The sequence below is a fragment of the Eleginops maclovinus genome, chromosome 10, assembly GCF_036324505.1.
Source record: "Eleginops maclovinus isolate JMC-PN-2008 ecotype Puerto Natales chromosome 10, JC_Emac_rtc_rv5, whole genome shotgun sequence".
In the NCBI taxonomy this organism is placed as follows: Eukaryota; Metazoa; Chordata; class Actinopteri; order Perciformes; family Eleginopidae; genus Eleginops; species Eleginops maclovinus.
Genome location: NC_086358.1, coordinates 5,953,293 through 5,979,472, shown reverse-complemented (window position 1 = coordinate 5,979,472; position 26,180 = coordinate 5,953,293). Strand labels below are relative to the sequence as shown.

Here is a 26,180-nt window from a genome sequence, read left to right as displayed (position 1 = left end):
ACATTGGTTTAACCCAAGATAGACATGTGAATTTAAGGCGTCCAAAGACAATAGTTAACATTAACAACACATGACCAGGAAGTGTGTGAAAAGGCATCGCTAGATCACAAGAGAATTGTATCCCAACTCTGCAGCTCCCCTCATCTTTTTCAATCTCTTCAGAAACAACTTCCTCTGAACTGTGGGGGATTAGAAGCATCAGTACAACTACCTCATACTTATACTTATGTACAGCTCTTGAGTAAATATATGAAGTAATTTTAGATCATGCACTGCCATAAAGAAGTATGGCAGCTTGCTATCAAAACCAGAAAACCATTCACGTGGCTCTGATTGAAAAATGATATTTCTGTAATAACTATTTGTTGCACATTGCAAGTAACAAGCCGTCGTTTAATAAATAAAATGTCCACATATCCACAATAATACTCTCATAAACCCTATTGCAAACACAGCTTGTCTCCAAGTGACTTCAAGCATTTGTTGACACAACTCCTTAACATCTTGTCAAAAAATGGCGAAAGCAGCTCCTGGCTCCTCTGTTTGTTCTTGCCGTCTCTCATCAGACTCCACACAGTGTCAGTAACAGATGGTAAGTGCGTGTTTGTGTACATACAGCACATATGTAGGTCAGGTGTGCCGCGGTCGCTGGTTGCCATGGGAACTGGGTATCAAACATGACTGCTATCTCTTGGAAAAAAATCGACTTGCGGCCAAACTCCTGCTCTCGTACCTCCTCATGTTCGGATTACGGGAGAATATTCACTGGAGGGGATGTTAATATCGTGGAAACAAGCTCATACTGAGCCTGAGGGGGTTTTCCCTGCTGATGGGAGATGAAGCACCACTTTAGATCAATAATCCAACACACATCTGGTCAGCCGGTCATTGGTGATGCCATTAACCTAAATGTAGTGCACAATCCTAATCTCACACTTTGACCTGAACATGATCTCCACCTCACACTTGGCTCCTGTCTCCGATCTGTTCTCGAGCGCCTATACATGACCTTGGGGATTCACAGTGAACACAAAGGGATTCTCCCTGCCTGTCTCTGCCTGTCTGCACCCATCACACACACACACACACACACACACACACACACACACACACACACACACACACACACACACACACACACACACACACACACACACACACACACACACACACACGCACACACACACACACGCACTCTGTATGGTAAGCGCACGTGATTGGATGCAGTGAGCTGGTGATGCATGTTGAATGCTGATGAGGTTCTTTGGGTGCGATAGAAAGCTTCCTCTGTGCCTGCAAGACAGAGAGGAAAGAGAGGAAAGAGAGAGAGGGGGGAGAAGGGGGAGAAAACAGACCTACCAGCATAATTCATCAACGTCAAACCCTGCCCTCACCTCCTGGTTAGACCGCGCACGTGAGCCCAATCACATATCGACAACCGTAGGTGGAAAAACCTCTACACATGTGACTCTCAGTGCTGGTGTGCTGCCATTTCTTATCACATCATTCATTGTCATAACGTCTTTGAGAACTGTAGTGTACAAACACTGCAGTCGACACGTCCTCCCGTCTTCGTTGCATCGTCCCGTGTCTTTTTCTGTGTTGGATACAAACAGAAACGTGCTTTGTCCTCACAGTGTCCCACATTTTTTTATGTCTGTTCAGGCTAATGAGGTGAAAAATTAGCTTGAAGCACACCAGGGAAGCTTTTAGGGTCAGCAGCATGCAAAGCAATTTTTGGTGTGAGATAGCTGCAGGTAGGGCATCGCATACTTATTATAAAAAGAACAGAAGATCGTAAAAAGGCCATTGACATCCATGTCGTCAACCAAAGTTACGAAGGCCGATGTCATTCAAAGCAGTAAGTTGTATATGTTTATCTTATTGTCAACAAATCCCATTAAAAGAGCAAAACAAATCCAGTATTTCCAGTATGCCATAGACTTCCATTGTTTTTCCAAGCTATTAAAAACAAATCAATGAGCCGCTAGCTGTACTGACTAATAACTTCCTCCATAATGTTCAACATGGGCATATTATTACAGTTGATTTCCGGGTCATGTAGGCCTGTTGTAAATACTTGCTAAATCACAGAATTTGTATTAATCCCCTCCAGTAGAAAGGCCCGTGTTTCCATCTGTTTGAGCTGCATTTGCTAAAAACTACAGTGGCAGCTGTTTCTAGAACAAGCCTTAGGAAAATGCAAACACTCAATGTTCAATTTTAATAAACGGACTTGGGGCTGAGTTACATGGACAGTAGTGTGTACAGAAGTGTGAGAATATGACAAATGGGACCAACACTTGTCTTTTATTAAGGGTTTCTTGAAGCACAAAACACTAGAAATAAATGCTAACCTGATCTTTTAATTATTGAGGCCTTTATATGTTGCCCTTAAATATGAAAACTGACCTTTTTGTTGTAAATAAGAAACCTTGCCCCCCTAAATGTTAACAAACTATAGTAGTTGGTCTGTTACAGTGCATTCTGTACATTTGTATGGTGATTTCTATAGATGTTGACATAATTACAGTTTTTGTTTTTTATTGTATTGTAGTTTTAACTCATGTGCAATGCCTTGTTGACATGCTGCTGTTACAAAATGTCCCACTTTGCGATCAATGGAGTATATCTAATCCAATCCAATCAGTTCACCCATTGACTTGACATCTCAAACGATAAAGTTTTAGGCAATAAGCCCAAGGAAATGTGTTAAAAAATAAAAACTGACAAATATGAAATCACATGGTCTTAATATGTCAACACTGCTTCTGTATTTGTATAAATGTCCTCAGGCTTATCAGAATGCATGCAAGCAGAAGGATTGTGGGAGGAAATATTATATCAGTACAGTATATTGCAATACTGCGGTGTGTTATGGCTTTATTTGTGACTGCAGGTGGTCTTTCGTGTGGAGTTAAGGGCAAGATGTTCTGTGACCGTGCCGGCTCAAGTATCTAAGTTAGGCTCTTACTCCCAGTGGGTGATGATATCCTCCCAATCCTACTCCTGCTGCTCCTTAAATCCATCTGATGGTTGAGTCAGGGATGATGAGGGTTTTTTACACTTCCAATAAAATGACTCAACACTCACACTGAAATGCTGTCACGCTCAAACGAGTGACATGACAACACATTTTTCGGAGATAAAATAAAGAAATAAAGCCTGCTGGTGTTTGTCACCCCTGGCATGCAGATCCAGATTGCTTTGAGGGGCTGATGCACAAAACAAAGACATGTGTGGGTGCAAGGTTTATTTACAAGTGAAGCTATGTACATTCCTAGACAGATATTCACTTTATTTGATGTATTACACTGGATTGTCTTAATACACTTTGTTCCTGTTGATTAATAGAGTGTCAGCTGAGATTCACATTCCCCTCATTCACCTAGGATTATTAAATGAAACTCCACTTTATTCTACAGGACGGATGAGCCTGAATTAAATCACCAAATTAATAAAGTTGATCTCCATGTTTCACTGAGTATAGCATATCCCACATCACCTGCAGGGAATAGTATGTCTTTCTTACCACAAGCAGGTACCAGTGGGGATTCAGATGCAGTGACATCTGAGGAGTGAGTCATGTAAACAAACCAGGCAAATGAATTAGATGTACCTTGTCAACGAGGTTGTTGACCCTTGAAAAGCGAGCGGGTTTTTGGCAGAAATTCAATTAAATGTTCAAGTACCTGCAGCGGCAGCTTCATGCACATGCTATAAACAAAATGTGCACATCATTAACATTTCAGTTGACCTTTTCTCTGTGTCAAAATATACCCAGTCACGTCAGAAAGCAACAAATAAACACCAGAAAATCTGAGAAATATAGCAGAATCAACTATAAAGCAGTGTAACCTCGGGGAGCTTCACTTATAAGAGGCTTTCTGCTTATTTTCCCTGGCTGACAGTTTAATTATGTCCACATAGAAACAGATAAAGCACACAGACATGCTTATGGGGCCATCTTGTGGCTTTACAAAGCATTAGAGATACAGAACTCAAAAATAGGTTGCATTACAAAGGCTTTAAATAAATAGATTAAACCAATTAAGCTGTTGATCATGAAGTTTGAGCACTTCATTAAGCATGCGAAAGGTGACACAGTTATAGTTAGTGATACTCATCATCTTTCACCGGATCCACTTCCTTTAAACTAGTCAAAACAAGTTTATGTAAGGTCTTTTTCTGCGACTAAACGCATATTTTTTCTCACCTCTCTTCTCACTTCCTAAGTGGATTATACAAAAAGGATGGATAATCTCAAGTGGAGATCAATATGGGGGCTGAGTGTGAAAAAATGGATTTGTTTTGTGCTGTTACGCTACACCTACAGACAAGAGGCTTTCACATTAAGAGGCCACAGTGAACACATATGCAACGATATCTTATATAGGCTTAATAATAGATGTTTAAAACATGATGATTAAAAAACTGTGTGTCCTGCAAATAACCTCAGACAGACTGGAAGGTTTGTTCATAGACATAAGGAATTAGGGACAACGTTCTCAGTTCTTTATATGTGGTAATCTCACATCACTTTCTGGTTACTGTTTCTCCAAAACAAAGACAGCAGAGGAAGTTGAGGCCTGTGAGTGTGTGCTGTTCGAGTGTATATACATTATCTCAACAGCTGAATGACTCAAACCTAAATAAACACTACCTCAGCGACTTTAGCTTGGGCTAAAATCAATCTTTAACTACGTCCAAAACAGAGTGCAGATATTGAATAATTCTTTAGTGTATGATTTGAGATATTTTACTTTACAACATGCCAACTTATCAATCATTTGACTGTAGACTGGAGAAGACGTTTAAACACCACACACTTTGAGTAACTGTCCCTTTATGGATCAAACATGTTTCATTTAGCTCAAAACAAAACACATTCAGAAAGTTGCGCAGGACTAAAGTGTAGCACAGTGTTTTGAGACTAAAGGAAACACAATGTTCAACATAGTAAATAAAAGACTATGTCAAGTTTAATATTACCTCATTAATAAGTTCATAGACCTTCCAGATGGACCTTGACAATCGATTTCGCCGGATAATTGACAAGTAAGTGAATATTAACAACACTTTTCAAACATATTGTTTCACATTGAGAATAATACTGATACAAATATATATTTATCATACGTATATGTTAATGTACATTGAGTAGCTTAGTTGAAAATAGAGTATGTCAAAAATACGTTTATGTTCCTCAAAAAAACCCAATTTAGCAAACTCTGATACATTTTTTAAAAAATGGGCTTGTTGCACAACATATTGTAAATTCCCTAAACCGCAGATCACTCATGTGGCAATATTCAGCCTGGTCCAGAGCAGAAATGAAACTTAAAGGATGAGCAAAACAATTTCCCTGAAACACTTTCAATTACGATCAATGACTTTACCTTGTGTTTAAACAACGTGGTATTTGTACCTTTACTAAATGAAGATATCTGAGTACTCCTTCCGTCCGGGAGGAATGAGACTGAAAAGGTCTTACGGTGACTCAGCAGTGTTTTAGCCATGTTTAGGGGAAGTGTTGCACCATACTGAATCATTTGTCACACATTCTTCTATTTCCTAAGGGAGGCACAAATCAAGGCCCCCGAGATATACCGGAAAAGATGTTAGAGAAGTACTGTAAACCAATTCTTATTAGCCACTTGTTAATCATTTAAAACTGCTATTATTATGATTATTATTATCAAACTGTGATTTTAGTCTGGTATTTCAGTTGTTCCACACTGACAATTTGGCAACAACCAACCGTACCTTTATTTTGGTATTTTACATATTTAGATTTTTTCTAGATATACTTTTTTTCTTACTCTCTTTTTGAGGAATAATGCTATTTTAGGTTCTTGTGTGTGTGTGTCAGTGTAGCCTATTTCTAAATTCATACAATATTTATCAGAATATTCTATTTCTGCGCTTGGCATGGAAGTAGTAGGCTATTATTCATGCTCTGTCAAGACTGTTGTCTTTCCGAGATACCGAATAAAGCAGTGGCTTCTTCTTAAGTTAACATGTTGTCATGTTGTTGTTGTTGCTGTGTTGTTGTTGTTGTTCTGAGTTTAAATCTTCATGTTTTATTGCAACTATTTTAAGTCGCTTTGGATCAAAGAAGAGCGTAGTATACAGCTTTTCAGAAAATCTGAAGAATCACTGAAAAACTACAATGACTTGTGTTGAAAGATAGAAGAGGTTACGACTTTTAGGTTTAGACAAATAAAGATGTTTTATTTATTTTGTTTCCTTTACTTATTGGAGAAGAGGCATGCTCAGTGTAGAATCTACAATCTAATACCCAAACAGCTTTTCAATAAGTGTTGCACAAAATGAATTGTGTTTCAGCAAAAGGACTTGTTCAGTTTGAAATATAACAGCTAACATATGTGGGTTTTTAAAGCTACAGCTTCCTGTTGTAAATAAAGTTGTTTTTGTTTTTCTCTTGACTTATTTCAGAGAAGAGGACCTAAATAGAAAACCTAACATATTAAAAGCAGCGTTTCATAAAATCTGAAGAAACACTGAAACCCTAAAATGAGTTGTGTTGAAAGCTAAAACATTTGAACCTGTACCTGTTCAGTTCCAAACATGAAACTTTAAGAGGTCACATTACACATTGAAAAATAAAATGGTTTTTTTTTTCTACAGGAAGTTGTGACCTGACAATGGGCGGGACTTCTGCTGTCATTGAAGTGTTACCACTGAACCCGCTCTCCCCTAATTCACAAAGTGGGGTCAGGGGCCCCCTTCAGGTCTTTTACAAGGATTCGTGGGATGATCTCAGTGCCACCGTATTGTCTTCCTCTAAAAATAAAAACAGAAAGACCTGTTTCAGAGTGTAGATATTTCGGTGTCTTTGCAGTAGAGAGTCGGGGGTTACACTTGTCTTTTAATTGGTTTCTCAGGGTGTGCTGCTGGTGTTTTATCTTCAGCTGTGGATGGCTGAATGGTGAGCTGTAAAAAAAAGAAAGAAAGGAAGCTTCCCCTGGCAGGCATCTTCCCCCTCAGTCAGTCTGACCGCCCACAGTCCGGGGGGAGAAAGTGCTGCTTTGTGAATGAAGGGAGCGGCGGAGGGCAGAAAACAAACTTTACCAAATCCATTTCCGACGTTTTCACTTCCAACCGGACACGTTTCGACGGTGCAACAGGCGACACCTGGCCGACAAGGACCAAAGAAAACACAGTAAGTCACGACGCGTTTTTAGGACCTTGTGTGGCAGTGATAGAAAGCAGATTGACAGGGGGGGGGGTTTTCGACGGAAAGATGCATGCATTGCAGGCTGACCGTGACTGGAATAACAGCCATGAGATGGGAGATAATTTCAGGGCAGCATTTAACTCCATAGTCTCTTTTTTACATCCCTAAAACCTCTGTTTTTGTCCCAACGTGGTTTGCTTACAGAGTGCATGTCGTGCAAACTAATATAGCTTCTTTAAGGACTCATTTGAAATGCTATCCTTAAATCTGTGACGATTTTCAGTGATTCAGGGATGAAATGGGATTGCTAAACTGCAACTAGTGCTCAACTTGTTGCTAAAAAATGACACATTTGCTTTGTATTTTACATTATCTGCACATTTATCCCATTTATTTACAGCTAAATGCATTTTCTCCGTTTCATAGCAAACTTCCATCTGCTTTGCCAGTGTGAGTTTCGCAACATTTCATGACTCATGCAGAAGACGTGCATTCCCAATGTCACCATAATAGACTCATAGAAGACTCATTCATGATATCATGAGGTTTCTCCTCCAGGGAGTCTGGTCTGCAAGTGGTAAACATAAGATTTGATTACAGTACTGTGAACACGCTTTTGAAACAGTAGCCAGTGCTTTTCTGTGGCTCAGATTGTGTGTCAGATATGTTGTCCCTTCCAATGAAATCCCAGTGCTGCTTCAGTTTAATAAACCACAGTGTTGACACTTTTATATTACTGAGTTCTTACTTTATTGGCTTTGAAGATGAACAGGTTTCACAGGTTTTATATTTCTTTGAATGTCTAAACCTAGGCCTACTTTTAGATAAACCTGATTCTGATTCTGATGTGGAAGTATCATGATATTTCTGATCAAATAACCCACTTTGTCTGTATGAATACTTTTATATTACTGAGTTTTTACTTTATTAGCTTTTAAGATGATCAGATTTCACATGTTTTTAGACCATTTCGGTATTTCCTTGTAAGTGTGAACCTTATTGGCAGTGATTGTGACATGGAAGAAGGCTAGGTTGTAGCATAAATCATGATATTTCTGATCAAATACTCCACTATCAACATTTTATAATATTAATAAACTTTATTAGAATAGCACCTTTCAAAACATAGTTACAAAGTGCTTTCACATAAAGCAGAACACCTGTAAAAATACACTGAGAGCAAGTGAACTAAACACCACCTAAACAAAAAACACAGTCAAATAAATAAAAAATATGTGATCACATAAAAAGCAATTATAGGAAAGTGAGTTTTTAGAAGAGCTGACAGATTTTGCAATGTCGCTAAGAGCAGAAACAGTCAACCTACAATATCCTAGGGTTGACTATTTGTGCTTTGACAAAATATTTACACAATGAGATTTAATCACTAATGTTTCCTGAGGAATGCAATATTTCTTTTGCAGAAGCTCCCCTTCCTGGGTTATTTCGGAGAAGCTGTAAATCATGGTGGTCAGTTTGGCCTGTGTGGCCTGTCTCTGCCTGGTGGTGGTAGTCAGCGGCGACCCCTGCCTCATCATCAGCGAGATCAATGCCGACAACCCCAGACTGGACACCACTGAGTTTGTGGAGCTGTATCACACGAGTGGACAGCGTTCCTCCCTGGACGGCTACACTCTGGTGTTCTTTAACGGAAATGGTAACATAGCCTACAAGGTGCTGGACCTGAAAGGCCACAGCACAGACGACAGGGGGTTCTTCCTGGTGGGTTCGGTGGACATGCTGCCCAAACCCGCCATCCTCCTGCCTCCAAACACCGTCCAGAACGGGCCCGACGCCATCGTCCTCTACCACACATCTGCTTCCCGCTACAACGAGAAGATGAACGTCACCGCCTTTGGGCTGGTGGACGCCGTGGTGTACATGACCCGGCGTACTGGGGGCGCAGAGTTCCTCGCTGAGACTCTGACCCCAGGAGAGCCGGCGTTTGTGGAGGACGAATCGACCCTGGAGGGGGACGAGTCCATCGAGAGGTGCCTGCTGTCTGAAGACCACTGGGGCTTTCAGGTGTCCTCCCCTTCCCCGGGTCAGAGGAATAACTGCACCCCGCCTGCGGCTCCAGCAACCATTCCTGTGATCACAGAGCTGAAGCTGGGAGGAGGGCAGGTGGACGGCTTCGTGGAGCTGACCGAGGCTCCGGCTGCCGGTCCTCTGGCGCTGGTTGTGCTGAATGGCAGAACGGACAGGGTCAGCGTGAGCGTGGACGTGAACGTGGAAACATCCAGGAACGGGTTGATCTCCGTGAACATTGAGAAGAGCTTCATGAAAGGTCAGTGGGGTGTGGGTTAGTCAGGATATTGTTCTGGAAAATGTAATGTTGTGTATGATTGCTTTTGGCTTGAGCTTTCTAGTTCATCAGGTTTTCTCAAGTGGAAGCTAAGAAGAGCTTTGGTACATTTCAATTTAAGTTTATTTAAAGGATAGGCACCTTGAGATGAACCGTATTCTTTTCAAAGGGGTCCTTGACAAAATACACACACATACACAGACAAAAGTTCTCCCATGCCTACTATTATACATGCATATGGATAACATATAATACCATAGAGCTAAACACAGTATGTATATGAGCATGCATCAACACATTTAGAAAAAGATGAGAGAAAGAGAAATGAACGAAAAATCATAATGCTTTAAATTAAATTAGAAGCAACAGCAGGTAGTTTGAAAGTGAAAACAGATGCCTTTTTAAGCAATAAAATAATGCGAGAGATTTTAGTAAGCTGGGAATTTGTTTTGATCAGATGGAGCTTTAAAAAAAACAGGTCCTTATGGACGCTAAGGAAAAACGAAAAGGGGGTCTCGGTAATCCTCAGGCTATACGATGACCTATATGGAATAAATGACTGTTTTTAATTATTCACTCACTTTCGTTTTATTGTAAATTATTTGTTCCTGTTTTGATTTCTTCACAGGAGATGATTCTGGGGCAGTGGCTATTTACAGTGGCAGAGCCGTGGACTTCCCCTCGGGCAGTCCGCTGAGCCAGATACAGCCTCTAGATGCATTTGTGTTTGCTGGACCTGGAAACAAGCCGAGCGCCAACCTCACTGAGATTCTCATCCCCGGCAGAGAGCCCTACCAACTCAGCAACAGGCAAGACACTAAGAAAGTTTCTCCCCCCTCAAGTAACACCAATCCAATGTGCCTGCAGTCAAGAGGTTTACAAATCGAGGCGAAAGTTTCAAGTGGTTTGCGAAACACATTGAAGCGCGTTTCTCTCTAAGGGTCAGCTTGTGACCATTGTTCCTCTTTGCTGATGTATTTTTTTCCAGTTCAGCGTGTGTCATCCCTGTGGAGCAATCGTCACGTCAAGTAGACCTTCTTTCACACTGAGTCGAAGAAATGGAAACAGATTTTGAATTTGCGAGTTTCATTCGCACGTCACTGATGAGAACTGAAAGTTACAAAACAATACGGAAAATGCTTTACTGAAGTGCAACAGTGCTTAGAGCAAAAGAGTAAACATGACAAAAACAATGTTTAGTGTTTACCATTTTTGCCAACAGCTGGAGCTGATGTGGCTTTTATTAGTGTTGCAGTCATTTAGTCACAAAGCAAAACTTATGGACATTTTCTAGAAGACAAAAAGTCAACTAGCTGGTTGCACTCGAGGCAAAATGTCAGTCGATATGATTCATCCTCTAGCAGCCAGGAATGAAATGAATCTAATAGAGCATTCAATATTTCAGTCTGGACGAAAGCGAGTCACAATTCGACCAACCATTGTCTCTCCTTAGTAGCTATTTAAAAAAAGTTTGCATTAAATGTGTCATCCAACACATCCCAATTTGAATACTGTATATAACACTTTAAAATAATTGTTGATTCATTCGAGTTGTTTATTAATGATTTGATTTCTGTTTCAGTTTAAGAGAAGGGGGCTACTATCTGAGTCGCTGTGGTGTGGCCACCTGGGCCAGAGACCCTGGTGTCTTCTGGGAGGCCCCGCAGACTCCAGCTCAGCCAAACCAGTGCCCCTGGCCAAAGATCTGCCCCCACAGCATGGGTGAGTGCTGCATGACTCTTATGTATAGTATATACCCAACATTATTGAGCGGTTTGCATGCAGTAAGGAAGGGGAAAGGTGATGATTGACAGGCTGTATAAACTCCCATCTGATTCAGATTTTCTGCAATTTACCTAATGTTTGGCCATGTTAAGTAGGCAGAAGAACAAGATCATTAAGTAGTGGCAATGAGTCAACGATAAGGAGAAATAACGTGAGAAAAAACAGGATGAGTCATCTATAAAGAGAGACTGTTTATTGTTGAACACTTGGCACATAAGGAGCTACATGTGAAGGCATGCAAACATGGATCATTTCTAGTCAATGTCTTATTTATGTTGAAGAACTATGGAATAATTCTCAGAAAGACAAACCTCATCATACGCAGACAGAGTGCTGACCTCTGGGAAGTTATTTATTGTATCATTGGTCAGCCTAGGAACTAGGGAACAAAGCTACATCACCGGTACAAGTATTACAAATTAAAGAACTGAGAGCTGGTGACGGAGGTTGCTCCAAGAATTAACCAATATGAAGGGAAATGAAAGATAAGAAATCTGTTATCTTGTGGACTCCTTCCCCTTTTCCTTTGAACAGATTTAAATTGTTTGGTAACATATTGTAGATTGCAGCTCGACTTGTCAAAATAGGAAAGTGAAAAATATGCAGCAAGCGGCCAGATATGATTTAAGATGAGAACATTTAGATAGATTCACTTATTAAGATAGAAGTCCTTATTATAACTGCCTTTCCTAAAATCAGGAAAATAAAAGATCCTCAAAATCCTGATAGATTCTGATCTTTATTCATTATAATATTAAGCATTGGACGTCCACCCTGCCTTACGTTACACCCGGAAAAGACTTCAAGGTTAGCCAGACTTTAATGGAGGATATTATGTGGGAAATACTTCTTGTTCCTAGAAATTCTCATTGAATGAATTCCTGGAAGATAAGATATACAAGTATTCCACGTCATGATACTGCGATACTGCCATCTGTTGCACGTTATAAGTATTGTCTTACTGTACCAAACATAACATGAAAGCAGAAATAAACTTTCTCAGTTTCCCTTTGTATTTATTCAATGCATTAAAAACTGGTGTTTTTTTGTTAAATAAACTCAATCCCCTTCCTGCCAATAACAAAATAGACACTTCTTACACAAAATATGACGCTATGGCCAGCAGACACTTAGCTTAGCGTAAAATATTTGAAACAGCTAGCCTAATAGTTTCCAAAAGTAACAAATTCTGCCCAAAGTAGTCTGTAAAGTTCTTTTATTAACATGGTATGCGTTTGTCACAAATACCAAAGTGAAATTATTCCTTTACCAGCAGCTAATTCATACTTTTCCCTTAGTGCTTCCAGGAGGCACAGATTCCCCTCCCCACCTCCCACCCTGGGGCAACAGCGACTTTCTGATCAACGAGCTGAACACCGACACACCCGGCGCCGCTGAGGACGGCGAGTACATCGAGCTCTGGCACCCATCGGGGCGCCGGGTGTCCCTGCAGGGCATCTGGATCCTGCTCTTCAGCGCGCACAACAACAAACCCTACAGGGAGATCAGTCTGAGTGGACACTACACCACCTCTAAGGGCTACTTCCTGCTGGGCAGTGACAGGCTGGTGCCGGCTCCGTCGCTCCGCCTGCCCCCCAACACCATCCAGAACGGGCCCGACGCTGTGGCGCTGTATCGCAGCCCCTATGGCCCGCCGTCCGCCTCACAGCGGGGGATCCCCACCAAAGGGCTGCTGGATGCGGTGGTGTACCGGCAGAGGGGATCAGATAAGGAGGCGCAGGAGCTGAGTAAAGCTCTGACCCCGGGACAGCTCCCTCTGCTGGAGGACCCTGATGTTCTGCCCGGAGACGAGGCCCTCAGCCGCTGCAGAGGCCTCTACCCCTACGACCTGTCCGCTTTCTCAGTGAGTGCAAAGGTTTCACATGAAATTATGAAGCTAAAGTCCCTTCACAGTACATGGTTTCTAATGAACACAAAGACTGTAAGGACTAGTTTGTTATTTTGGGAAGTTACCTTATTCACCTTCATGCTGAGAATCAGATGAGAATACCACTACCTCTCTCCTTTCATTACACTAAACATGATTCTGGATCAGGTTAGCTTAGCTTATCACAAAGACTTGGAACGGAGGGTAACAGCAAGTCTGCCACTGCGGACATATCCCCCTAAAACCGTCACATTATAGCTCTTTTCTTTAACCTGTAAACAAACCACACTGTAAAAATAACAGATTTGGGTTTCTACAGGGCATGTCATTTTTAGTGAGCCTTTTTTAAGTTGTTGTTGTTGTTGTTGTTGTTACATGTTTCTCATTTTGTTGTGGAATATCCAGAGGGACCTTAAAGACCTCAGCTACAGGGACCATAAAACATTGTCTCTGAGTGTAGCTTTAGTCTGTATGAATATTTAAACTTTCTGGAAATGTGTTTTGACCATGAGCGGGGAGTCCAGAAAGTTAGTCAGCTCATTACCTAAACGTTGTACCATCCCTTAGACACTTTTTTAAACAAAGGCTAACCGAAATCTGTTTTCTCTCTATGCACCGCTTCATCAATTGATGCAGCCGGATACTTATTTAAGTTTCAATTAAGTTTTTAAAACCATAAATGTTTAAAATGCATCATTCTCTGCAGGTGGCTCCGCCCACGCCTCTGAGGGAGAACAGCTGCCCCCGCCCGCCTCCGGCCCCTGAGGGTGTGGTCATCAGTGAGGTGGCGAGTAGCCACTGGACCAATCACAACCAGCAGAGGAGCTTTGTGGAGCTGCACGGCCCCCCCAGGACGGACCTGCGGGGCCTGGTGCTCTCGGTGTTCGACCAGGAGCGCAGCGGCACCGTCATCGCTCTGCCTCTGACCGGATCTGTGGACGCGGACGGACTCTACGTAGTTGGAAATGTCACCGGAGCAGGTGAGGGCAGGGGGAGGTCTTGTGGTAGTTCCTCTCACATTATTAATAATAGTGCTCAGCGACACTCACTGAATAACCTCTCCCACACACTCTCTCTGTGTACAATTTCTAAATTGCAAAATGGACTTGTCTTAAAACACAATTCTTAATAAAGTTTTGAAGCTGTGGAGTTGTCCCGACCTACAAATCATATTCTACAGACTAAATAAACACATTTCTTTTGAAAAAACACCAAATCATTTTAAAGTATTTATAGGACCAATTCCTCCAATATCATATTATTCTTTAGACACTTTTCATAACACAAAACTGTTATTACAGCTTGCTCTTCTGTTTATACCATAGTTGTATATCTATTTTTATTTGAGAATGTGTAGTTGCCTCTTTACTTAATATATTAGCTTATTTTTATTATTATTGCACTGTCCCTTTCCTGTAACAATCTAAATGTCCGGGTTAGGAATAAAGGATCTCTTCGACCGCCATCTCTAACCACACCTCCTCTCTCTCCTGCATAGATCAGACGTTTCTGGAAGGTTCCGCGGTGCCGGCACGAGGAGCGGTGGTCCTGTGCTACGACCTGTTCAGTGTCTGCAGAGCCGGCACTGCGCTGACCAACTCCAGCCTCAGAGACGTCCTGGTGTTCAGTGAAAACCAGCAGCTGCTCTCCTCGCTGTCGTCCAGCAGAGGGAGACAAGTGATTCCAGCTGCCAGGTGAACACAGCATGAGCCACTGAGAGCGTGTCACGTGTTTTAACTTGTACGATAAGTCTTAAACAAAAGGAATGTGATAATAAAAATACTAAAAAGGGCCTTATTATCTTATCACAGCGGCTTCTCTTTCAACCTAAGATTACCATGGCAACTTTTTCTGCACCGCTAATTATGCCAGCTTAAAAAAAAGCCTTAGGATAAAACCAATGTACTCGCCTACATACCTGTCACAACATCTGCAATCTTATTTATTTATTATTTTAAATGTGTTATTAGAAGCATTTTTACCCCAATAATCATTTTTACCCCAATAATCATTTTACCGTCTATAATTAATCCTAACGTTTGAGATCTGTGAACTTCTTAAGCTTCAGTTAACATTACTTTATTGAAGCTCTGAGAAAATCATTTAAAAAAAGAGTCTTTTTCAGGCTGCGCTAATTATTTAATTCAGTTGGAATTAAATGATTGCCCACTCCCTGCACTTGCAATTAATGGACGTAATTGTAGTCTTCCACAAGGTTGCTGTGAGTTATAACAAAAAGTATTGTTCATTGTTAATGTTATGTGTTTGCTAACATGGTAATGACACGTGAGGGAGTTTGACTCTGTGACGGTATGGTGCTGCATTGCTCTCCTTGGCGCTCCTGGACTCGTCCTGCCACATGGCTCGAGTGCTTTGAGAGATATTTTTCTCCACTTTTGTGTGCCACTTTTCAAACTTGCGCGTATTCTTGCTGGTTTCTCCAAAGTTGCACACCTCAGCTTTACTTGATTAGAGCAGCGTGAAACGGTGTCAGATAAACACCTTTTCAGGGGTTATTTGCGGGGTGGTTGGTACATATTTCAATCAGTCAAAATCACCTGGAGAGGTGACCACTTCTGCTAACTAATTTCCTATGGTGAAGTCTGGATTTCTGATAGTGATTGCCCCAGTGTTGCAGTGTAGCAGTAGTCTTATTCAGTCAGCAGCTAAAATACAGAGTCAATTAAAGTTCAGGTTAACAGAGGCACTTACAGTACAATTACACAGGGTGAAGAAAATTAGACTTAATGAGAGACGGATTCATTTTGTCACGTAGGCTCTGATTTTATACAGCGTTAAAGTGCAGTTAACTGGTATGTAGCCTTAATGTTGAGCGTGAGTGCATATCTATTTAAATGATGCAAAATAAATGATGCCCTTATATTAATTTGAATGCATGGAAACCTTCGGACTTAATATCTTCTTTCGGACTTTTTCCAGACTCTCACTAACACCTGTCTGTGTTATCTCATTCTGCAGGTCAGTGGAAGACGGTCCCGTGTCGCTCAGCCGGTGTTCGTGCTGCGACGTGAGGAGCCCATCCTCCTGGACCACCTCCTCGCCCACTCCTCACAGCATCAACCTCTGTCCCAGCTCCGCCTTCTCCAGTCACATTGACCTTTGCCTCGGACCCCTGTCCAGTGACGCGCAGCAGCAGCAGTCTGGAGGTGAGGCGTCGTGAATGAAATGTATAAAACTAATATGCTGCGAGAAGAGAGGATGTAAAGCTCACTGAGGCAACTTCTTTCGTTTATTTTTTGCACATAAATACCCTTGCATGTGGTTTCGGACCTCTGAATTAAAGTTAAAACATTGCTTAGTGCCGTTGACTGGTAAGCATTTAAGTTTATTAAAGGAATGCATAAATTATAAATAAATGATGCCTATAAAGTTATTGTTGCGTCTCTTGTTTGAACCCAGTTTGGGATCTTTGCGTGTCAGGATCCTCTCTCTCTCTTCTCCCATTTTCTTAATCTTAATTATAAACATTTCTAATAACGGTGAAAATGCCCAAACTTTAGATATATAGACCAATAAACGCAGACCTTCATTTGAAACTGAACACGTTGGTCCTTTTTCTGAACATATATCTGTGTTGTCTAAATGGTCAAAGCCCAGGATGCCTTTTTATAACAGTGTTATATTTCCTCCGTTTCTCCCAGACTGCAGTAGTGTGATCCAGGGGAAGAGGGTCGCTGAAGTGGCCGAATACCTGGAGCAAAGGTGTCACTGTGGCATCTCAGCCTTGTACCTCCAAGGTGAGGAACTCCCCCCCCCCATCCATCACATTTGGCAGATTATTTTCAGTGCAAAAAAATGTGTTCTTTCGGGGGTTTCTGTGAGAAAATGGAAAAAATGGATTACAGACTGCTTTCACTCTGTGGCTTATGGGGAGCATCTGACAGCAATCAACACCACTTCACCGTTGCAATGGAGTTCTATAGTTGAGCTAAATAACTGTTATTATGTTCAGGTAGACGCTGTTGGAGAGTAGGTATTTAGGATATCAAAGTGCAATGGTCTTAATACAACTGTGTAATGATAAAGCAACTCAGGAGCCCTCCTGTGTCAACTTCTCGTGTAACTTTTATCCGTACGCGTTGCTTGCCTAGCTGATTGCGCGTATATATTTAATGAGAGATTTGTCTGTTTGTGCTCTAGGGGCCAACTTTTCCTGTGTTTCTGGCTGGCTACGAGTGTGGGGGAACATCCAGGCGCTGTCGGACCATCAGAAGGCCCTAATCATCCAGACTTCGCACATGAGTCCTTCGTCTGCTCAGGGAGACTTCTGCTCTGCTCCAACCACGGGACGCTACTCAAGCACAGGTTAGCACCAACACATTGTACACAGTGCAACCGACCGTACACTCCCATTCTGACTTGTTTTTGGTAACTATAGAGATGTTTTCACACTCGTCTACTCCAGGGGAGATGTATGTGCATTTCTCTTAGATCTGAGATTCAAATGTACCCCACGCAAGCTTCATTTGGTACGTCCAACGACTGTGCCTTTTTCTTGCAAGTAAACACCTGAAATCATATGCTCCTGCCTCTAACTTCTCCTTTAGATATCCAGCAGTTATACAACGATTAGTTTTAGGGGACACAACACCAATTTCTCTCTTTGAAAGCCTGTTTCCCTGTCAATATGCTCTAAACACATCACCGGCAAATGAAACCTGAAAAGCAAAGTTGTCAGTAGAGAGAGTAAGAGTTTGCCATTTACATAATGATTATTTTCTGCAGCAAACATGGTGAGGATGGCATTTGTTGAATGTAAATTGGAGCCTAGAGTTTCCTTCCGTATCTACCAAACAAACAAGTATGTTGACAGCCAGTTATGCTGTATTTACCACATTTAAAAGCTAAAAAAAGAACAAACAAACGTAAGATGACAACTGCTATTAGCATTCAGATACGCCTGCTGGCCATAACAAACTTAACTGAGTCAAATCTCTCTCCGATGTTTACGGAGAAAAATGCCCAGACATTGAAACCCACTGCTCCAGGTAATTGAGAGAGAGCAGGAGGAAAAGTGTGGAATCAGAATAGCGGTGTGAAGGGATTAAGGCTTGCACAAACATGCGATATCTGTGCTGATTGGAATGTTCAATGGATGATTGCATTGCTAATTAAATGCATTATCTCGTTGATAAAATTGTAACCAGATTTCGACGTGTCTCTCTCCTAGCGTCGGCCCTGGGCTTACAGATCGGGCTGATCGTCGCCGTGCTCCTCCTGCTGGGATTGGGAGCGGCTTTATTCACGTACTTCTACAGGAGGAGGTGAGCACTCATTTTATTTTACTCCGCTGTCTTTCTCTCTGATTGGCTGCTGCACGTGCATGCTGATCACAGATCCCTCTTTCCGCCATGTCAACAGCATTTCATTTCGCTATTCTTCTTAGTTTGCCCGAAATCATCACAAAGCGTCATGATTAACATTTGTCTAATCTTTTGACTTTAGAAATGAAGAGTGATTTGAGTGTTGTGAACAGCATATTTAGAGTGTTGGTAATGGAGATGAAATAATGACACTTTAGCTCCATTGATGGGAGTCTAGCTCTGGGAATGTGTTGTTTTGTTTCTTGTTCACACACCTCTTATTCCTGTCTGATCCTCAGTGACACGTCTTTAGATAATTCTTTCAGAAAAGATGATCAAGAAAATACAGACCCAATTTGTGCCTTTTTCTATGGCTTTCACAAGTCTGAATTCTGAGTTTAAGAAAATAAAAAGGAGCTTTGAAAGGGAAAGAACATCTCCAATCATGCAATGTGAAATAATATGTATAAAGAGAAATGTGCAACGTGTTTCAAACTTTTATTTGACTTCTGTTAGTCGAAAAGATTCCTACTCTCATCCCTAAAGGCACGGCACGTTTATTTATATAGCACCTTTCAACACAAAGTGCTTTACAAAAACGAAAGACATTAAGAGCATTTAGAAGTAGTGCAGCCGAAACATATTGTATGAAACAATCATTTAAAAGCAAAGATGATAAAATAAACACAACAGGATGAATAAAAGTCACAGTGCAATGTTAGATGAGAACAGTTCGATTTAAAAGCAGCGGCAAAAAGAAATGTTTTCAGCCTGGATTTAAAAGTAGTAAGAGTAGCAGGGTTCTGGGAGTTTGTTCCAGATATTTGGAGCATAATAACTGAACGCTGCTCCTCCTTGTTCATACGGTAATTATAATAATATATTGTATTTATATAGCGCTTATCTCAGACTCAAAGTCGCTTTACAATATAAGGGAGGGTTGGGGTGGGGGGAATACAAATAAAAACCATCAACAGGCATGGATTGATAGGGGGGGGGCTATGGGTGGGCAGAGGAGAGGAGATGAGAGGACTGGAAGAGTGTGAGGGACTCACAGAGATCATGGTGGAGGGAATTCCTGAGCTTGGGAGCTGCCACGGATTGGATTTAGGGATGGATAGGAGACCGGCTGAGGTGGATCTGAGGGACCTTTTAGGGTTGGTAGGGGGTGAGGAGGTCATTGAGGTGGAGGGGTTTGTAAGTAAGGACCAGTATTTTGTAGTTGATGCGGTGGGAGACGGGAAGCCAGTGTAGTTCTTTGTGGACTGGGCTGATCTGGAGCCATGGTTTTGTGTGTGTGAGGAGCTCTAAAACTACAGCCAGCAGATGATTAGCTCCTTCTACCGTACAGACTGAAGTAAGGAAACAGTGTATAACCTAGCTAACCTACGAGCCATTTTCCCCTCTGTGCCACCAAATGAAGTGTGTCTGGAACACAGCTTATTTAAGGTTTAATATATAGTTATACTTTGTTGCATCTATGAACTTCAAAAATAAAGAATGCTTTTATCCCCTGCATTACACAAGAAATAGCCAATGCTGTGCGCATGCTCTGGAAATGTCTTTCAAGATTACATTTGAGGTGGTGTGCTAAATTCTCACGATATATAGCGAACAGGTGAGCCTGCTTAGTTGGCAGAGGAATCTATACCTGCAGAATTCAACTATTTTTGGGTTTATCCATTGTTAGTTTTCCCAAGGGTTCGTTACTCAGGATTAGCCAACCCCAGGGAAAGGTGCATAGACGTAGAAGGATGTGATCCATCTATAGGTGTTTCAGTGTCACACTATCACCTATAACTCCAAGATAAAAGGTGTTCCTTAAAAAAAAAGGGAATATATCAGTGTGTCAGAGTAGAATATCACGGTTTGAGGAAGTTTGAAATGTCAGCAGTCAGTTTTCTATGGACTGTAGATCAGAATGAAAGAGCATGGCCTTCTTCCTGCTGTTGTCATTTTGCACCTATGTATTTCACAGAGGAGTAGAGGGAGGGAAGTCCATGGTAAATGTACTGATGTCTTCCTTTTCTCCCACTCTCTTACTTATTCTTGGCTGGAAAAAGCCATGCCATTTTGATCAGCATTACTCCTGGTGTGCCTTAAGTAACTGTAAAGTGTAGAGTAATGGCAATATGTAGCTGTGAAAGCATTAACCCTCCGAACAAGCGGTTTCAGAGCGAGTTTTTCTCAGGTTACCTTTTACTCACTGAGGCCTTATTTCTTTATAGAAATATCACAATCATGAAAAGTAACAGGAAGAACTTGTACGACAAAACTGTTGTATTCAAATATCCTCTCCCACCAGCTCTGTGTAAATATGCAGGCTCCATTCTTCTGAAATTTCACTACGGTTCTGCAACATTGCTCTCAGTCAATGATAACCCCCGCGAAGCGCAGATGGAATAACATTTCAGATGACGAATAAAGTAGCTTTGATGAAATGTTTGGATATGAGTAATTCTCAGAATCGCCCGTTGTTCATGGTTGGAGTACACTTAAAAAAAAATCTCTCACTGCAGTAAAAGAAATGTAGACACAAATGGGGCGAAGCCTGAAAGGTACTTCAGGTAGTCAACCCGAGCACCAATGACACATTTGCTCGTGACGCGCCTCGTCCCTCTTACAACCAACCAAACACGTTCTCCTGAACCTGCCGCTCTATTTAAGCTGCCAGATCTGCTTGCTAACGCTGCGCTGCTGCTGCTGCTGCTGCTGCTGCTGCTGCTCGCCTGCCCCACCACCACCCCACCCTCCACCTGTAGGCGCAGGGCGATAGTTATCATAATCATCACTCAATGTTTTCTGTAAATCTGTGGAGGGGTGAAGCCCGAGCCTAAACGCCCATCTCTAACTATATGCTGCTTCTAATAAACATATCAAAGTCTGACTGAAATACATGAAAGCAGTCATGCAAGCAGAGGCAGCAGTCATGAGAAAGCACTAAGATTAAATTACATTTCAATGTACATACAGTGGGGCAAAAAAGTATTTAGTCAGCCACCAATTGTGCAAGTTCTCCCATTTAAAAAGATGAGAGAGGCCTGTAATTTTTATCATAGGTATACCTCAACTATGAGAGACAGAATGAGAAAAAACAATCCAGGAAATCACATTGTAGGATTTTTAATGAATTTATTTTCAAATGATTGTGGAAAACAAGTATTTGGTCAATAACAAAAGTTCATCTCAATACTTTGTTATATACCCTTTGTTGACAATGACAGAGGTCAAACGTTTTCTGTAAGTCTTCACAAGGTTTCCACACTGTTGCTGGTATTTTGGCCCATTCCTCCATGCAGATCTCCTCTAAAGCAGTGATGTTTTGGGGCTGTCACTGGGCAACACGGACTTTCAACTCCCTCCAAAGATTTTCTATGGGGTTGAGATCTGGAGACTGGCTAGGCCACTCCAGGACCTTGAAATGCTTCTTACGAAGCCACTCCTTCGTTGCCCTGGCGGTGTGTTTGGGATCATTGTCATGCTGAAAGACCCAGCCACGCTTCATCTTCAGTGCCCTTGCTGATGGAAGGAGGTTTTCACTCAAAATCTCACGATACATGGCCCTATTCATTCTTTCCTTTACACGGATCAGACGTCCTGGTCCCTTTGCAGAAAAACAGCCCCAAAGCATGATGTTTCCACCCCCATGCTTCACAGTAGGTATGGTGTTCTTTGGATGCAACTCTGCACTCTTTCTCCTCCAAACACGACGAGTTGAGTTTTTACCAAAAAGTTCTATTTTGGTTTCATCTGACCATATGACATTCTCCCAATCCTCTTCTGGATCATCCAAATGCCCTCTAGCAAACTTCCGACGGGCCTGGACATGTACTGGCTTAAGCAGGGGGACACGTCTGGAACTGCAGGATTTAAGTCCCTGGCGGCGTAGTGTGTTACTGATGGTAGCCTCTGTTACTTTGGTCCCAGCTCTCTGCAGGTCATTCACTAGGTCCCCCCGTGTGATTCTGGGATTTTTGCTCACCGTTCTTGTGATCATTTTGACCCCACGGGGTGAGATCTTGTGTGGAGCCCCAGATCGAGGGAGATTAGCAGTGGTCTTGTATGTCTTCCATTTTCAAATAATTGCTCCCACAGTTGATTTCTTCACACCAAGCTGCTTACCTATTGCAGATTCAGTTTTCCCAGCCTGGTGCAGGTCTACAATTTTGTCTCTGGTCTCCTTTGACAGCTCTTTGGTCTTGGCCATAGTGGAGTTTGGAGTATGACTGTTTGAGGTTGTGGACAGGTGTCTTTTATACTGATAACGAGTTCAAAAAGGTGCCATTAATACAGGTAACGAGTGGAGGACAGAGGAGCCTCTTAAAGAAGAAGTTACAGGTCTGTGAGAGCCAGAAATCTTGCTTGTTTGTAGGTGACCAAATACTTATTTTACCGAGGAATTTACCAATTAATTCATTAAAAATCAGACAATGTGATTTCCTGAATTTTCTTTTCTCATTCTGTCTCTCATAGTTGAGGTGTACCTATGATAAAAATTACAGGCCTCTCTCATCTTTTTAAATGGGAGAACTTGCACAATTGGTGGCTGACTAAATACTTTTTTGCCCCACTGTATTTACACATTTGACAGGCTTTTGCATTCAAATATACAAAGCTACACAAGATTAAATATCACTTTTCATAAATAAAGGCTAAAAGTAACCATAGATGCTTACATTTAAAAAATATAACAAATACAAAAAGTGCATTTAATGGCACTTTTGTGATATTTCCTCTATTTGAATACTTCCATTTTTTTTAAATGTTAAATAAAAATCACTTTTGGCTCTGAACTTGGCTCATTTTTTGTATTTCTAAAATACTTTTTCCCTTCAGATTACTGATAACTGCTCCCCCTGTGAATAACTAACAAAATATCCATAGTATTTGCACTTATTGCTGTACTTTCCCTCTACTAAGTGAGGAATCAGCGGATCAAATAACACAGAAGTAAATTGGGCACAGTAGAGGTTTCTTAGCCGCTAACATTTTTAAATAAATCACAAATAAACATATTTCTTTCTTATTTTCTTAAGCAATCTCTAATTTCTCCAAGCAATCTTCATTATCTTGCATCCTTTTGTCATTTGCAGTCAAGAACATGTAAACACTTTGCTTTAAGTGAGCAGTCTTTGAGGGGTGGAGGTGTGTGTGTGTGTGTGTGTGTGTGTGTGTGTGTGTGTGTGTGTGTGTGTGTGTGTGTGTGTGTGTGTGTGTGTGTGTGTGTGTGTGTGTGTGTGTGTGTGTGTGTGTGTGTGTGTGTGTGTGTGTGTGTGTGTGTGTGTGTGTGTGTGTGTGTGTGTATGTTTCAAGGTTTCAAGGTTTTATTTGTCATATGCACAGCAGATACAGCGTATATGTTGGCAATGAAAATCTTATGTCGCGTGCTCCTCCAACAACTCAACATGCATGGTGCAAAAGATAAATAAAGTAGTGTGTGTGTGTTTGTTAACGTGGTCTCTATTTTCAGGCGCCCGATGGACTACTACACCATGGAGCTGAGTGAGCACGCAGAGGGACTGTCAGATCTATAATCCAGGCGTCTGGAAGTGCTCGTGTGCGTGGGAAGACTTCACCAGAGGGAGCGGGCGGTAATCAGAGGTTAATTTGACCCGAACGTAACTGATTGTGCGGTTGTTAAAACAGGTGCCACCACAAGTGTCCTTCTGAGTGTCTTTGAGCAGATCCCTGACTAAATGACTGGGGATTGTCTTGTTAACAGCCTTGTGGTGTCGAGTCTGTGCGTTTTCTCATCCATGGCACTGCTGACATCCCCACAGCGATCCATGAATCTAATAAGAAAAGCAAGATGATACCATATTTTTATAAAGGTCGATGTGCAGCCTTTGCCTGTGAACAGTGCTGGTTACTACTTTTAAAGGAAAAGGAAGATAAAAAGGGAGGGTTTTCTTTTAATACTTGAGTCCTAAATGGTCATTTTTGTTGACTTGTTTATGTTGTATTTAAAAATTAAAAAAACAACCATGCTATGCAGGAAGCTCTATCCACATAATGACTTTCATCACATCCAGATGTTGTAACCAAGATAATATTCGTGACACATTTAGTCTTCAAAACAGTCGACTTCCTGCTTCGTCCTCCTGCTACATGCTGTGCAAATGTTATTCCTACTCTCTGAAAGGGCGCCATTGTGTTTTTAATGTGAATGTCTTTAGCTAACGTGATGAGCGTCTGTAACCACTCCTGTGTGCTTACTTAAAGCAAACTGTTTACATTTTCTGGAAAATTAGAAAGGGATGCGAGAGAGTAAATGAATGAAGCGTATTTGTTTTTGAAAAATTGCTTAAGAAAATCCGAAAAAAAGTTGTTTATTTGTGATTTTTTTTGTTTGTTGTTGTTTGTTTTGGTGGATAAGAAACCTCTACTGTGCCTGATTTACTTCTGTGTTATTTGATCAGCTGATTCCTCATTTATTGGAGGGAAGGTACAGCCATAAGTGTAAATACTATGGATATGTCATTAGTTATAATCAATCTGAAGGAAACAAATATTGTAGAAATACAAAAAAAACATCTAGATTTTTGATTCAGTTCTTTTAAAAAATAGTAAAAAATCTAAATACTTAAATTGGGCAATTAATCATAAACATCAAATACAAAGTGGCATTAAATAAACATGTCAGCCTGCATATGACGTTGTATTTTTAATATTGCTTACCTTGTAATGTCGCATTGCTCAACTGTTTTGGTGCAAAGAATTTCCACTCCTTGTAAATACATTTTAAAAGGAAACTTGATTTTAAAACGACAAAATCATGTAAATGAAGTCCTCTTTTGTAAGGAAAAAATCCACCCCCCCTGAAATTGTGCTATGTAAAAAATGTATTTTACTGTAAACTTCTATATTTTTAGGTTGTATGTAAAACGGCACATTTAGAAAGGTTTAAAAAATAAAAAAAAGGGAAGGAAGCAATTGCACTTCAAATCAATATGTTGGCATGCACATGTGGTGAATCACTCTGAAGAAGCTGCACGACGCCAACGAAATGTATGATTCTGCTCAGAGCACGTATTAAACACGAGAATCACATCAATCATAAGTTCAAATCTAACTGTAGGAGAAACCACAAACTCTTCCTGGGTACGAGAAGTCTCTGTGTAGCAGCAGATAACTCACACATGCCTCAGAAAAACATTAGAAAGAAAACGCGTGTAGCTTTTTCCTCCCCGGGTAACAATTTCAATGCTTTATTTGTGTTTCTTTGCCGTCTTATTTTCCTTCCAGTGTCGTGCACATGTAGCAGGTTTGAAATAAAACACTTCAGATGATGAGCAATTTGTGCTGCCTCCCAGTTCTTTTTCAGCATGTTGCATGTCCTGTTTTGAGAGTCAATTACCTCCCACTGCTCTCGGGGCGAGGAGTATATAATGATTTTTTTGATTTTGTACAAGAGCATGTACATTCCCTCCCTTTGTGCTGTGCGGTACCTACACATTATGTATAGTATGTTTTGAGACTTCCTGCTAACATAAACATGGAGAGCTTATATTTTTTCTCTACAATTTTGTAACCACCTTTTCTATTTATCACCACTCTGCATTTAAGTGTGTTCCGCTCTTACAGGCATAACCTCAGCAGTCGTGTAGTGTCTCATCTCAGGTCTTATTTGTGGTTCAACATCGCCTGCCCTTAAGGCCCTGCATGCACCAGAACAAG

At 41.2% G+C, this 26,180-nt stretch overlaps 1 protein-coding gene across 3 annotated transcripts; it reads left to right on the top strand.

Moving 5' to 3' along the window:
- The first annotated feature begins 6,742 nt into the window (after positions 1-6,742).
- Positions 6,743-25,795, top strand: si:ch211-183d21.1 (uncharacterized). 3 transcript variants are annotated; one of them, XM_063893840.1, is made up of 12 exons: positions 6,743-7,186; positions 8,629-9,488; positions 10,135-10,315; positions 11,089-11,228; positions 12,590-13,155; positions 13,886-14,159; positions 14,678-14,873; positions 16,159-16,346; positions 16,842-16,937; positions 17,341-17,505; positions 18,371-18,464; positions 23,974-25,795. In XM_063893840.1, exons 2-12 carry the CDS (start codon positions 8,666-8,668, stop codon positions 24,035-24,037), a joined length of 2,787 nt encoding a protein of 928 aa, XP_063749910.1. In that variant the 5' UTR covers positions 6,743-7,186; positions 8,629-8,665; the 3' UTR covers positions 24,038-25,795. The 3 variants fall into 3 exon arrangements, with proteins under 3 accessions (XP_063749910.1, XP_063749911.1, XP_063749909.1); XM_063893841.1 differs by having other exon boundaries at positions 8,626-9,488; positions 12,599-13,155; XM_063893839.1 differs by having other exon boundaries at positions 8,626-9,488.
- Positions 25,796-26,180: the final 385 nt, after the last annotated feature.